The sequence below is a fragment of the Myotis daubentonii genome, chromosome 2, assembly GCF_963259705.1.
Source record: "Myotis daubentonii chromosome 2, mMyoDau2.1, whole genome shotgun sequence".
NCBI classification, from domain to species: Eukaryota; Metazoa; Chordata; class Mammalia; order Chiroptera; family Vespertilionidae; genus Myotis; species Myotis daubentonii.
This window is the reverse complement of record NC_081841.1, coordinates 215832423-215847930: the sequence shown is the minus strand read 5'-3', so window position 1 is coordinate 215847930 and position 15508 is coordinate 215832423. Positions and strand designations below refer to the sequence as shown.

Genomic DNA, 15508 nt, shown 5'->3' with positions numbered 1-15508 from the left:
TGAAAACAGGCCCCTGGCCTTCATTTTCCAGATTAGCAACTCCACATTCACAGGGTTTTTTTTTAGTTGTGTTTTTTTTTTTTAATATATTTTATTGATTTTTTTATAGCGAGGAAGGGAGAGGGATAGAGAGTTAGATAAGAGAGAAACATTGATCAGCTGCTTCCTGCACACCCCATACTGGGGATGTGCCCACAACCAAGGTACATGCCCTTGACTGGAATCGAACCCGGGACTCTTCAGTCCACAGGCCGACGCTCCACTGAGCCAAACCGGTCAGGGCCACATTCGCAGGTTTTGAGGGGGCACATCCCCAGTAGCTCTGACACCTGTTCTAGAGCTGACCTAATTGGTCTGAATTAGATCACATGTCCATTCCTGAACCAACCACTGAGCTTCTGTGTGGTTCTTCCCAGGATTGGAGTCTGTTTCCCCTGAACCTCTTGGAAACCAATGTAAGAGAGGAGCATTTATTTAGAGAAATACTGGTGGTGATATAGGTGATGTAGGGTTGTAGGTGATGTAGGGATGTGGGTGATGTAAGGATGTAAGTGATGTAGGGATGTGGGTGAGTAGGGGATGTAGGTGATGTAGGGATATAGGTGATGTACGGATGTTGGGATGTAGGTGATATAGGTGACGTAGGGATGTAGGTGATGTAGGGATGTAGGTGATGTAGTTGATATAGATGATATAGGTAATATAGGTGATATAAGGGATGTAGGTAATGTAGGTGATGTAGGGATGTGGTGATGTAGGGATGTAGGTGATGTAGGGATGTGGTGATGTAGGGATGTAGGTGATGTAGGGATGTAGGTGATGTAGGTGATGTAATGGGATGTAGGTGATGTAGGGATGTAAGTGATGTAGTTGATATAGATGATATAGGTAATATAGGTGATATAGGTGATATAAGGGATGTAGTGATGTAGGGATGTAGGTGATGTAGGGATGTAGGGATGTAGGGATGTAGGTGATGTAGGTGACGTAGGGATGTAAGGATGTAGGGATGTAGGGATGTAGGGATGTAGGTGATGTAGGGATGTAGGGATGCAGGGGATGTAGGTGATGTAGGGATGTAGGTGATGTAGGGATGTAGGGATGCAGGTGATGTAGGTGATGTAGGGATGTAGGTGATGTAGGGATGTAGGTGATGTAGGGATGTAGGTGATGTAGGGATGTAGGTGATGTAGGGATGTGGTGATGTAGGGATGTAGGTGATGTAGGGATGTGGTGATGTAGGGATGTAGGTGATGTAGGGATGTAGGTGATGTAGGGATGTGGTGATGTAGGGATGTAGGTGATGTAGGGATGTGGTGATGTAGGGATGTAGGTGATGTAGGGATGTAGGTGATGTAGGGATGTGGTGATGTAGGGATGTAGGTGATGTAGGGATGTAGGTGATGTAGGGATGTAGGTGATGTAGGGATGTGGTGATGTAGGGATGTAGGTGATGTAGGGATGTGGTGATGTAGGGATGTAGGTGATGTAGGGATGTAGGTGATGTAGGGATGTAGGTGATGTAGGGATGTGGTGATGTAGGGATGTAGGTGATGTAGGGATGTAGGTGATGTAGGGATGTGGTGATGTAGGGATGTAGGTGATGTAGGGATGTGGTGATGTAGGGATGTAGGGATGTAGGAGATGTAGGGATGTAGGGATGTAGGTGATGTAGGGATGTAGGTGATGTAGGGATGTAGGGATGTAAGGATGTAGGAGATGTAGCGATGTAGGGATGTAGGTGATGTAGGGATGTAGGTGATGTAGGGATGTAGGGATGTAAGGATGTAGGAGATGTAGCGATGTAGGGATGTAGGTGATGTAGGGATGTAGGTGATGTAGGTGATGTAATGGGATGTAGGGATGTAGGTGATGTAGGGATGTAGGTAATGTAGTTGATATAGATGATATAGGTAATATAGGTGATATAGGTGATATAAGGGATGTAGGTGATGTAGGGTTGTAGGGATGTAGGGATGTAGGTGATGTAGGGATGTAAGGATGTAGGTGATGTAGGGATGTAGGTGATGTAGTTGATATAGATGATATAGGTAATACAGGTGATATAGGTGATATAAGGGATGTAGGTGATGTAGGGATGTAGGGATGTAAGGATGTAGGTGATGTAGGGATGTAGGTGATGTAGGGATGTAAGAATGTAGGTGATGTAGGGTTGTAGGGATGTAGGGATGTAAGTGATGTAGGGATGTAAGGATGTAGGTGATGTAGGGATGTAGGTGATGTAGGTGATGTAATGGGATGTAGGGATGTAGGTGATGTAGGGATGTAGGTAATGCAGTTGATATAGATGATATAGGTAATATAGGTGATATAAGGGATGTAGGTGATGTAGGGTTGTAGGGATGTAGGGATGTAGGTGATGTAGGGATGTAAGGATGTAGGTGATGTAGGGATGTAGGTGATGTAGTTGATATAGATGATATAGGTAATACAGGTGATATAGGTGATATAAGGGATGTAGGTGATGTAGGGATGTAGGGATGTAGGGATGTAGGGATGTAGGGATGTAGGGATGTAAGGATGTAGGTGATGTAGGGATGTAGGTGATGTAGGGATGTAAGGATGTAGGTGATGTAGGGATGTAGGTGATGTAGTTGATATAGATGATATAGGTAATATAGGTGATATAGGTGATATAAGGGATGTAGGTGATGTAGGGATGTAGGTGATGTAGGGATGTAGGGATGTAGGGATGTAGGTGATGTAGGGATGTAGGGATGTAGGGATGTAGGTGATGTAGGGATGTAGGTGATGTAGGGATGTAGGGATGTAGGTGATGTAGGGATGTAAGGATGTAGGTGATGTAGTTGATATAGATGATATAGGTAATATAGGTGATATAGGTGATATAAGGGATGTAGGTGATGTAAGGATGTAGGTGATGTAGGGATGTAGGGATGTAGGGATGTAGGTGATGTAGGGATGTAGGTGATGTAGGGATGTAGGGATGTAGGGATGTAGGTGATGTAATGGGATGGGGACAAGCACAGAGGACTGTGACAGTGTCCTCCTCTGAGACACCTGTCACCACGAGGTATCATCTATTCCTTTCTTAATTGTATTTTTCCCTGAAGAAGCTTGCAAATGTTTCCAGTTCATTATCTTTTTAATTTGGTCTTGAACTTTCCTCCTCTCTTACTCCTCAGTTGAGTTTCACTTGCCTTTCCCTTTGGCCTCCCCAGTGCTGGGGTCTCTACAAATAGAATTATGGTGTTTTCATAGCACAACCTCCATTCAGTTTGTTAGTATGGACCTGTTGACATCCTGACACAGTCTGTCCAATGTTTGCTGTTATTTCTCTCTCAACTTAAAAAAATTTAAAATATATTTTTTATTGTTCATAGTATTACAGATATCTCCCATCCCCCCCCTTTATCCTCCTCCTCCCACCCCCTATCAACCCCCCAGGTCTTCACTACCCTATTGCCCGTGTCCATGGGCTATGCCTATCTATATATATAGAAGCCTAAGCGACTGTTACTATGGGACGACCAGATGACCAGCTGGTAGCTACGACATGCACTGACCACCAGTGGGCAGACTCTCACTGCAGGAGCTGCCCCCTAGTGGTCATTGCACTCCCATAGCCAACCTCCCGCGGTGCCTCCCCGTGGCCAGCCTGCCCCGATGGGCCCCAATTGCCAGCCAGACCGAGGGACCCCCCCCCCCCCCCGTGCATGAATCATGCACCAGGCCTCTAGTCCTATATAATAAAAGCCTAATATGCAAATCGACCAAATGGTGGAACAACTGGTGGAACAACCAGTTGCTATGATGTGCACTGACCATCAGGGGGCAGATGCTTAATGCAGGAGCTGTCCCCAACCTGCAGGCCCCAGGTCAGCCAAGGTGGGTGCCAGCAGAGCACCGTGCCCTCACCCCCTCGATCACCCACCAGTTGCCCCGCAGAGAGAGGAGACCCGCAGTGGGCGGTAAAGCTGGTGAGTGGGTGGCACCAGGCCTGCCAAGGGCAGGTACCAATGGGGGCCCCCCACCAGTTGCCCCCACAGATCGGCCCTGATCACTGGCCAGCTCTAGGGACCCTACCTGTGCATGAATTTCATGCACCGGGCCTCTAGTAAGTATATAAGTTCTTTGATTTATCTCTTATCATACCCCCCCCCCCAACCCTACATGTCAGTCTGTTCCATGCCTTCATGCTTTGGGCCTTATTTTGTTGGTCAATTCATTTTGTTCATTTGATTTCACACATAAGTGAGATCATGTTAAATTTTTTTTAATTGCTTAAACTCCCTTTTGGTTCTGAGGTTTGGAAGTAGAGTTGAGTGGTTAAAAGTGCAGCTTTGGAATGAAACTGGAATGTGTGCAAATTCTGCCTGGCTACTTCCAGATGTGTCGTTGGGGCAGTCAGTGAATTTCATAGGAAAATGGGGCCTATAATTCTTACCCAGCAAGGTTGCTGTGAGGACTCAGTGAGGTCATGTATGTGAAGCACCTGGCATATTTTAAGCACTCAATAAATAATCAAGATTGAAATTAATAATTCATCCAGGAGCTTTTATGTCCACTCTGCAGAGAGGAGCCTGCCCGGCACTTAGGGAAATAATATCAGCTCTTCATTGAGGAAGCGCCTCCCTTGCGCACAGGGTTCCCCGTTGTCGCCAGGTCATCTCTGAGTCACTCTCAGGGAACAGCAAGCGTAGTTGTTTGTAAGTCATTGAGAAGACTTGCTCTTTTTCCCTCTCATTATGACTAAAGGGTTGAATGTGGAGGTGATGCTACACAGATCTTAGAGTTTGACACCTCTTCAAAAAAATAAATGGAAGGGCACCGTGTGGGAGTTGGGTCCAGCCTCGCCATGCCGGTTGTCTGACTTGAGCACTTTGATTAGTGTCTCATATTTCCTCATATTGAAGGAACAGTCCCTGATGCCATTCAGGCCGAACAACACATAAAATCACATTAGAGTTGTCTACAGTTGTTTTTACCTCGTGTGTATGTATATATTTTTAAAGGTGGGAATTTTTTTTAAATATGATTTTATTGATTTCAGAAAGGAAGGGAGAGGGAGAGATATAGAAACAACAATGATGAGAAAGAATCATTGATCAGCTGCCTCCTCCACGCCCCCTACTGGGATCCAGCCCATAACCCAAGACCAAGAATGGAACTCTGACTCCTGAGCCACGCCAGCTGGGCTACCTAGTGCCTCCTGAAGGCCATTTGGAAAACCCAGTACCAGCTGCCTGACACACAACTGTTTCCTTGATTTTCCTTTTCAGCTAGATAGTATTTTTGGCAAAATTTTCAAAGGCCTGGCTCATGCTGAAGCACAAGGGAACCAAATGGATTCAGGGTTCTGGTTTAAATCATCATGAAAATGCTTAAATATGATGTGTATTGGTTGATCCAGGCAGGCAGACAAATTGAGAGCTGCTATTAACACTTTACAGATCTGCAAGGTGAGAAAGCTGCATTGGGCTCGGCTGTATTGGATTCTCAATTACCCTTCCCTTCTGTTCTGTGTATGGAGAGTCTGGTCTTCTCCCCCAGTTATTCATGCCACTGTAGCCATAAACTAGGTATTAGCACATATTACTGTGACATGTGTTATATTACTATTGTCCACACATTTTAATCAAGAGAAGCAATCACTTTTAATTTCAACTATGCAAATGAATTGCTCTTTTTATTTAAAATAAGAGAATATATTCCCACCTTCCATTACTGGGTAAATTAGCCTGATTATCTATATTTTTTTATTTTTTGATCTTTTCCATTTTCTTTTTCTTCTACATATAAATAATTTTGAGAGAATTTTTAATGATTTGATCAGATTTAAGCCACTTTTCTTATAGCCTAAGGCACTGTTCTATATATTTTCCAATTAAAATTTTCCGGCTTTCACTTATTCAGTAGCTATTTTAGTATGTTCTCCTATTTGTTCCATTGGCTACGTTCGCCTATTTGCTATCCAGGATAACGAATGGAGAAGAATTTTGAGTTTTGAAACAATAAGCTGCCTATTTATTATTTATTAAAGACATAAATATATTGGCTCACATGAAAACATTGACAATATGTTAAGTAAAAATGAGTTACAAGATCATCTATATTATGTATATGTGTGTGTATATATGTGTATATATATATGGGATACATATATTTACACACACCTGCACAGAAAAAGTCTGAAAAATGTTGAGTGCAATAATTTCAGGTATTTTAGGGCAATTATTTGTATTTTCTAGTTTTCACAAAGAATAAATATTACTGCTTAATACATGTTTCAAATGAAAGGAGAGCAAGAATTGGGAGTGTGCATTGCACTGTGTTTAGGGGCAGCCTCCTGTTCTCGCTGTCTCCAGAGTTGGCCCCTCACCTATCTCACCCAGGCCTCCAGCCAGCCACCTGCTGGTCCTCAACTCTCCTTTTCCTCTCTCCTTCCGGCCTATCACAGTATTGCTGCCCCACCCCCACCCCACCCCCATGTCTAGCTGCTTCTCTAAATCTCCTCGTCCAAGATATCCTTCTCTTGCCTGGACATCTGCAAAAATCTGCCTGCAAATGTTCCTGCTTCCGCTCCAGACCCCCTCCTCCCTGCCCTCCACCCTTCAGCCAAGAGTGATTTAATCCCCAATTGTGAACGCGATTGAGCATGCCAGTGCCCCACCTACAACTACCCATTGGTCGCCCGTTACTGGTAGAACATGAATGAAATGCTAGCCTGCCCTGTGAAGCTCTGCCCCGGCCCCTAAGTCCCCGCTGGCCTGGCCTCCTCACTCACTCTGCCCCAGCACTGTGGGCATTTGGCCACCAAGGTTAGGTTTTCTTTTAACGTGTTTGTGTCTTGATATGTAAGCATGTTTCTTGGAAGCAGCATATACATTTGTTATTCAACCTGAACATCTCTGCCTTTAACCATGTACATTTAAGGTGACTATTGGCCTGGTTAGTTTTAAGTCTGTCATCGCGCTACTTGTATTCGATTTGCCCGTGTCCCTCCTTTCCTGCCTTCCTTGGATGAGGTGATTGTTTTTATGCTCCCCCTTTTTTAGGATCCCATTGTTTCTGTTGTTGTGGGCTCATTAACTCTAACTTTCTGCTTTTATTTTCGTGATGGCTTGAGGGTTTAAAGTGTACACCTTATCATGACACGATCTCCCTTCAGGTGTATTATGCCACTTCACGTAGAGTGTACCAACCTTCCGGTAGTATACTTCTGCTTCTCCCCTCCCTTCCTTTTTGCTGCCGTTGCAATACATTTCAGTCACATGTACATTACAAAATCCACCATAATTATGATTGTCTGTGAACGGTCATCTGTCTTTTTAAAGAGACTTTTATAGTAAGAAAAATAACTGATAAATGTATGCATGTAGCTGCTATCTCCAGGCAGTTCGTTCCTTTGTGTAGAGCCATGTTTCCATCTGATGTCGTTTTCCTTCTGCCTAGAGGACTTCCATGATAGCTCTTGTAATGAGAGTCCATTCGGTGTGTCTGTAAAGACAGCTATTTCACCTTCATCTTTGAGAGATAGTTTCACTGGGTATAGATATGTAGGGTGACAATTTTTTCAGTAAAGATGTTTCTCTATTATTTCCAGTGAGAAACTCTGTATATGATGTGCCTTTCCCTTATGTCTACTTTGAAGACTTTTTAATGACTGGCTTTGAAAATTTTAATCAGAATAAAATATCTTGGTGTAATTTTTTTTTTTTTTTACTTTTTTTGTTGACCTTCTGGACCTGTAGATTTGTAGTGTTTATCCAATTTGTTTTTCATTTATTATTTTTTCTAAACACTTTTATGTTCACTGCTCTCTGTTTTCTCTTTCAGGGTCTCCAGTTACATCATGGCCTCTTGAAGTAGTACCACATCTCATTTATTTGTTTATTCTCTTTCTCTGTGCTTCATTTGTATAGTTTCTGTGGTGATATCTTTAATTTATTAACCTTTTCTTCTGCAGTTTCTATTCTGCCTTTCACCCCACCCACTGCATTTTTTACCTGGGACATGGTAGTTTCATCTCTAGAAATTTGATTTGGGTCTTCTTTTTTTATATTTCTTAAGTCTCCATTCAGTGTTTGAACATATAGGGTGCTTTTAAAACAACAGTGTTCATTTTCTTGTCTATTAATTCTAGCACCCGTGTCAGTTCTGAGTCAGTTCCTACTGATGGATTTTCTCCTCTTTGTTTTCCTGCTTCTCCCACACCGCTGATATTTGATTGGATGGCTGATGTTGTGAGTGCTGGGTATTTTTGTATTCCTGTTCTATTATTGAGCTTTCCATGGGGCAGTTAAGCTACTTTGAACAGTTTGCCCCTTTCTGGTCTTGCATTTAAGATGTTTAGGTGGAACCAGTACTATGGTTTGCCTAGTGTTTCTTATTCTGCACAGCCGAGGTCAGGCCTTTCTGCGTGCATTGCCTAATTAATACATTAGGAGATTTTTCCAGTCTGGCTGGTGGGAATGTACAGTGTTCGTGGCCTTAGGTGAGCTCTGGCTACTGCTCTCCGTAATTCAGGGGTCCCTCAGGGGGCAATTTTGCCCCCAGAGCACAGTTGGCAATGGCTGAAGGTATGTTTTACTGATGTGACTAGGGATGCTGCTGGAAGCTAGTGGGTAGAGGCCAGGACTGCTGCTGAACATCCTACTATAGGATTGCCCCAACAAAAGGGGATTTTTTTCTTTCATCTAAAATGTCAGTGATGCTGAGGTTGGGAAGCTCCACGCTAATTCTTTCCAATCCTTCCTCTGGCCTTGGGCAAGTTCCTCACACACAGGTGCTGGTCAGTGCTGGGCGAAGGACCCTCTGCAGACCCCAGAGTTCCTTCTCCATGTGGCTCCCCTTTTCCAGCACTTTGCCCTGCAGATTCTTATCACCTGGTCTACCAGACTTTCAGCTCTGCCTCTGGCTTAGGGAGACTGCTGGCTCCCCCTGCCTTTCTCCCCGCTGTGCTGTGGCCTGGAAATTCCCTCAAGGCAGTGAGCACCGCTAACCAAGGGCTCTCTTATTTATTTCCCGTTTCTCAAGGTTTGCCGTCCGTCATGACTTCATGGAAATGACTTGAAAACTGTGTTTCATGTATTTTGTTGTGGTTGCTATTTAGACAGGAGGGTACATCCAGTTTCTGCTACGCCATCTTGTCTGGAAGCAGAAGTTGACTTAATTATTATTGCCGTCAAATGGTCTCTTTATTTCCTGTCATGTTTAAAGAAAGCAACCGGCCTTGTGTGAACCTTACCAAACGCAACTATTTCCCGTTTTTATTTTTTTATTTTCCTGGATCTTCTCAACAAGCATCACTTCTATTACTCATATGAGACACCCCTTTCCCTATATATCTTCCCACAGTTTTGCTTGTGTTTTAACTTTGCGCCTCAAACACAATAGCTAAATTCGCTTGCATTCTCCTGTTTGAAAACGTAAGCTCTAATGTGACTTGTGCTTGAGGTTAGCGTTGCAAAAATAAACCGCCACAATGGGATTTTGTGTTGGGGTTCAATTATTTCAACTCTTTGATCTGTAACTTTGCCTCGGGAACCAGAATTTCCTCTAAAATGAACAATTGTAATTGATTTCCTCTCGTGTTCAATCTCGCTATTTTGAGATAGGAAGCACTTTGAAATTCTTATGGCGGATGAACATTCTGTATTTACTGTTTGGTTAATGTAATTGGTAATAAGTCATAAAAACCAGCTTATTAGGGAAAACTATGGATTGCTAATAACAAAAGGCACATTTTCTCAGGATTGTGTATAAAGAACTTGATTCAGATATTGAGTCTAAAATATGTTTGGGTGAACTAGTGTTTCTCTGAAGTCTGCTTATTCTTTTGGGAGAGCTTTTCAAACTATTGTAAAGTCAGGAGGACAGTGTATGCAGAAATTATTCCAGGAAACAATCAGAAATGCACAATTCTTACGGAAAATAAATAACAACAGAAGCATTAGCGGCATCAACTAAAAGATGACTTAATCCTTTGGGTTCAGATGTGTGCTTTTATTCCAGGTGCTGGGTAGACACATAAGCTCCTGGAATTTTAGAAGAACAGGTGATTTTTCGGAATGTTTATTATAGGCCTGATAGATTTTAATCATTGGTATCAAGGGGTTTTAGAGACATAGAAAGTCCAATTCAAATCAGATTACTTCCTAAAGTACGATTTAAAAAATGTTCCTTTGGAATTAGGAACATGTTATGAAACAATGTAATAATATTAAATTCTCTAGCCAAGTTTCAAAGCATCCTATATAGCAAAAGCCTAGGTGGTGCAACGCTCTCGCGCGCTGCTGCTACAAGATGGCCAGCAGGGGAGGGCAGTTGGGAGCGACCAGGCCTGCAGGGGAGGGCAGTTGAGGGGGACCAGGCCTGCAGGGGAGGGCAGTTGAGGGGGACCAGGCCTGCAGGGGAGGGCAGTTGGGGGCAATCAGGCTGGCAGGAGAGGGCAGCTGGGGGTGATCAGGCTGGCAGGGGAGCAGTTAGGTGTCAATCAGGCCAGCAGTCAGGCGAGCGGTTAGGAGCCAGCAGTCCTGGATTGTGAGAGGGATGTCTGACTGTCATTTTAGACCCGATCCCGCAGCAGCAGTCGGACATCCCCCTCAGACATCCCCCTTTATGTCCCCCTCAGACATCCCCTGAGGGGTCCCAGATTGGAGAGAATGCAGGCCGGCCTGAGGGATACCCCTTCCCCCGTGCACGAATTTCGTGCACAGGGCTTCTAGTGTTTAATAATATCTCTGAAATAGAGGATATGATCACCCTAAGTCTAGTGTCCCTAAGTAAGGGACTGCCTGCCCACTCCCTCAGTGGATTGGGTACATTGCAAGAGATTGAGGAAAAGCAAATAACCATATAATGGCATTTGCTTTAAGACCAGCTGTGTTTTCTAAAGGAGTGTTATGGTTTTTAACTGAGTTGTTTTTCAAGGAGCTAATGAAAATGAACCAAATCAGATTGGTATTGTCACATACTTGTGGCAGCCAATTCAATCAAAAGTGTTTGGTCAACTTTCTCCCTAATGGCTTTCCTTATTTTTCACAAGCCCTGCCCACCGAGGCAGGAAGGTTAAGTGCTTTATGCTAAAAAGTTCACAGTGACCCTCTTTTTGGTGGAGGACCATGCAGTCGCCACCAAAGTGCTCCAACAACTTAGCGCTACATTATTTAACCTTCTCGTCTCCACCCTTGAGTACAGGAGATGGCAGAGGACTGCCTTTGAAGTCACATGGAACTCATTGGCTTGCTTCTGAGGGAAATCGGTGGCTGCAAACATTACAGTGCAATCGAACTCCTTGAAGAGTTCGAAGGACATACACAAATGGACAGAAGGGTGCAAAGGGCTTTTCAGTTTGAAATCCCTCTGAGATCAAAATGGCTTTGTCTCTGGTGGTGTCTTTGAGTCCTATGTCTTGATTTATCATGGCACTGAGGATTGCTTCACAAATAAAGATGACTCAGATACAGTGGTTGGTGCTAGAGATGTTCTGTAAAGCTCAAGTACGCCTACAACCATCTTTTCGTCACTCATTTTTAACATGCAATTGGCATCGATTCGTAAACATTCGTAACATTACCGCAAGGATGCGTCTTCACTAAGTGATGATATATGTTCACATCACTCTGTTAAAGAACGTATTATCTCATTTGCAAAATTGTAAAACAGTATCGTGAACTATATAGAAAAGAGAATAGTCTTAACATTCATGGATCCAAAGAGACAGATAAAGACAGAATGGAAGTGTGCATGGTCTACCTCAGACATTGGCAGTCTTTTCTCTAAAGAGCTGGAGGGTAGCCCTAGCCTGTTTGGCTCATGGATAAGCATTGGCCTGCGGACCAAAAGGTTCCAGTCAAGGGCACGTACCTTGGTTGTAGGCTCCTCCCCTGCCCTGGGCCCTGATTGGGGTACGTGCAGGAGGCAACCAATCAATGTGTTTCTCTCACATTGATGTTTCTCTCTGTCTCTCCCTCTCTCTTCCACTCTCCCTAAAAATCAATGGGAAAATATCCTTGGGTGAGGATCAACAACAACAACAACAAAGCCAGAGAGTAAGTAGTTTAGACTTTGCAGGCCATCAGGTCTCTACCTTAGCTTCCTCGGCTGCAGTAACAAATTACCACAAACTTGGGGGTTTAGAGCAGTGGCCGGCAAACTGCAGCTCATGAGCCACATGCAGCTCTTTGACTCCTTGAGTGTGGCTCTTCCACAAAATACCACGTGTGGGCGCGCACATACAGTGTGATTGAAACTTCCTGGCCCATGCGCAGAAGTCAGTATTTTGTGGAAGAGCCACACTCAAGGGGCCAAAGAGTTGCATGTGGCTCGTGAGCTGCAGTTTGCCGACCACTGGCTTAGGAGTACCCTGATTAAGTTAATAACAATGTACCTACCTATATAGTTTAAGTTTTAAAAATTTGGCTCTCAAAAGAAATTTCAGTCGTGGTACTGTTGATATTTGGCTCTGTTGACTAATGAGTTTGCCGACCACTGGCTTAGAGCAACGGAAGTGTATTCTCTCAGCTCTGAAGGCAGAAGCATGAAATCCAGATGGTGGCAGGGCCGTGCTCTCTCTGGAGTTCTCAGGAAGCATCTATTCCAGCCTCTCTCCCAGCTTCTGACGGTGCCGGCAGCCCTTGCATTTCTTGGCTTGTAGCTGCATCGCTCCAATCTCCGCCTCGGTCCTCACGTGACCTGTTTCCCTGTTTGCGTGTATGTCCCTGTATCCATACCTCCCTCTTCTGTCTCTCATACTGATGCCAGTCACTGGGTTCAGGACCCACCCTAATCCAGTATGACCTCAGCGTAACTTGATTATAGCCTCCAAGACCATATTTCCAGATTAAGTCACATGCACAGGTACTAGGGATTAAGACACACACGTGGTCTTTTTGGGAGACATGATTCAATTTCCTACAGTCTCTGTTACAACCACTCAATTCTGTTACAACCACTCAATTCTGTGGCACGGGCACAGCCAAGGACAATCCATAAAGAAACACACATGCTGTGTTCCAGTAAAATTTATTTCCGGAAACAGCTGATTGGATGGCTTTGGCCGGCAGACTAGAAGTTACCAGTTAGCGCCTGGTGATCTAACTAACTGAAGCAAAACTGCAGTGAAAAAACATACACACAGACACCATAAAACACTTTTCCCTTGCTTCAATCAGTCCATTTTAAAGTGTAACAATGCATACATCAGTGTATATATAGAAACACTGACTTTAAAATAGATGGCAACTTGGGGCAAAAAAAAAAAAAATGGAACTTTTATAATGATCTCAAATCCCAAAGCTCTGTTCCTAAAAATGCTTGAATTAGCTTTTTTTTTTTTTCTGGTCAATTAAGAGCTTTTTGATGATCATTTAGTTTTGAGGGTCTACATGGACTTTCAGCCAATGAGATGCAGACTACTTCGGAGACAAGATCTGTGTTGAACTCAGACATATTTGCTCACTCTATTAGAAAGAAGGTGCCTGCGGACCCCACTGACCGTTCACTCCACGAGGGCAGGCACACTGTTTCAGCCAATGGTGGGTCCGCAGGGCACAGAAGAGACTGTAATAGTCACTCAATAAATACTTGTCTAAAGTAACTTGTTCGCTAGCATAAGAAGAGTGAATCCGTGTATTGTTGTCTTAATCCTAATGTATAAAAATAGTCTCCATCACCATACCTTAAAATTATTGATAGTCTTAAACTGAAAGGAAAACTAGACTAAGAGAAATCCATTTTCGATTAAGAGCGATTAGGAGAATTTGTAAAGAGACTAACGGGGGTAATAAATCAGAAGGAGTCTGTGGATAATATTAGTTTTTGAAGATCAGATTTATGCAATCGAAGGAAAAGGTGGGAAGTCAAGGTCCATTCCAACAACCGAGCTAAGAGGTTAGCAGCTACTCCCTCTGGCCCAGCTCACTCAACAGCAGAGCAGCGAGGACCCCTGGGAGGCAGCCCTGCCCTGGTGGCTCCGGGAGGAAAGGGTGTTGTTGGGTTGAAGAGGGCGCAGGAGGAGCAACGCTCTGGGAGGCTGTGAAGGCTCCAGCTCAGAGTCTGGCCGTCCTTACCGCTGGATGGAGGGCAGACATTTGCACGTGAAAGGTGTAGGATGGCAACGTTGCTCAGAAAGAATTAAGGCTCATGACTGCGGAGACATAAGCTGAGACCGAGGGAGAAGCAGCTGTAGGATTCCCCGCTGGGAGCACATTAAAGAACCCTGTGAGCCCGGCCGGTGTGGGTCAGTGATTGAGCTTTGACCTATGAACCAGGAGGTCATGGTTCGATTTCCCATCAGGGCATATGTCCGGATTGTGGGCTCAATGCCCAGTGTGCGGCGTGCAGGTGGCAGCCGATCAATGATTCTCTTTCATTATTGATGTTTCTATCTCTCTCTCCCTCTCCCTTCCTCTCTGAAATCAATAAAAATACTTTTTTATAAAGAAAAAGGAAGGGAAAGTACTTACAAATGAAGAAAATGCTACAAGGGAAAAATGTTTCCATTGTGGAGAACGTAACAAGCATGCTGAGGCCAGGTGTAAGCTGCATTAGTGCTGCATTCAGCTTGTTTTTTGTATCAATGTGGAAATTCAGATATAGTAGCTTAAACAAGCACCCATAACTCACTAACAGAAAACGTGCCTCAGCTCCCAATAATCAGGATAATTTACACCGATTCCACCAATGTTCACTCCTTGTTGAAAGCGAATTTTTTAAGTATATTTTTAATTCATTTGAGAGATGGGGGAAGGGGGAGGGAAGTAGAGAAACATCCGGGCAAGAGAACCACCCCTCTGGCTGCTCCTGCATGCCTCCTCCTGGGCGTCCAATCCGCAACAGGCACCTGCCCCAGCTGAATGGAGCCTGCGGCCTGGAGGGGCAGGGGAGGATGCTCAACCCGCTGGCTGAGCTCAGAGCCCGGGCGAGCCTGTGTCCAGATGAAGGGGACACTGACCGCCTGCCCCCCTTTTCTCCTTCCAGAGCGCCGATGAGAGCCGCCCCCTGAGCAGCGCCCGCCGCCCCCAGGACCCATGTGCGCCCGGAAGGAATGAAGCATGGATGTGAAGGAGCGCAGGCCCTACTGCTCCCTGACCAAGGGCAGGCGCGAGAAGGAGCGGCGGCACACCAACTCCTCCGCCGACAACGAGGAGTGTAGGGTGCCCACGCAGAAGTCCTACAGCTCCAGCGAGACGCTCAAGGCCTTCGACCACGACTCCTCCCGGCTGCTCTACGGGAACAGAGTGAAGGACCTGGTTCACCGGGAAGCGGATGAGTACAGCAGACAAGGTAGGTGCCTGCCTGCCGGCCAGCAAGGCCTGCTCGGGGGCGCGGGGAGGCCGCTGGGCAGCGGAGCGCTCACCTGTCCCCGCTCACCGTGACATGGCTGTATTCTGAGGTCGCAGTCCTATCCTCTGACTCAGATTTTGAAACATTTTTTTCAGATGATCACATACTATTCCATATCTGCACGTACAGGGACCCCACGCCACATTTTTAAAATATATATATATTTCAGAAAGGA

General features: G+C 44.7%; 1 protein-coding gene across 6 annotated transcripts in view; it reads left to right on the top strand.

Annotated features, from left to right (window-relative positions):
* TENM3 (teneurin transmembrane protein 3) overlaps window positions 1-15508 on the top strand; it is a 584034-nt gene that overhangs the window by 145472 nt on the left and 423054 nt on the right. For all 6 annotated transcript variants that reach the window (XM_059685785.1, XM_059685788.1, XM_059685787.1 and 3 more), the window contains exon 2: window positions 14968-15273. In XM_059685785.1, coding sequence (XP_059541768.1) covers window positions 15042-15273 — 232 coding nt within the window. In that variant the 5' untranslated portion in view covers window positions 14968-15041. The remainder of the gene's footprint in view (window positions 1-14967; window positions 15274-15508) is intronic.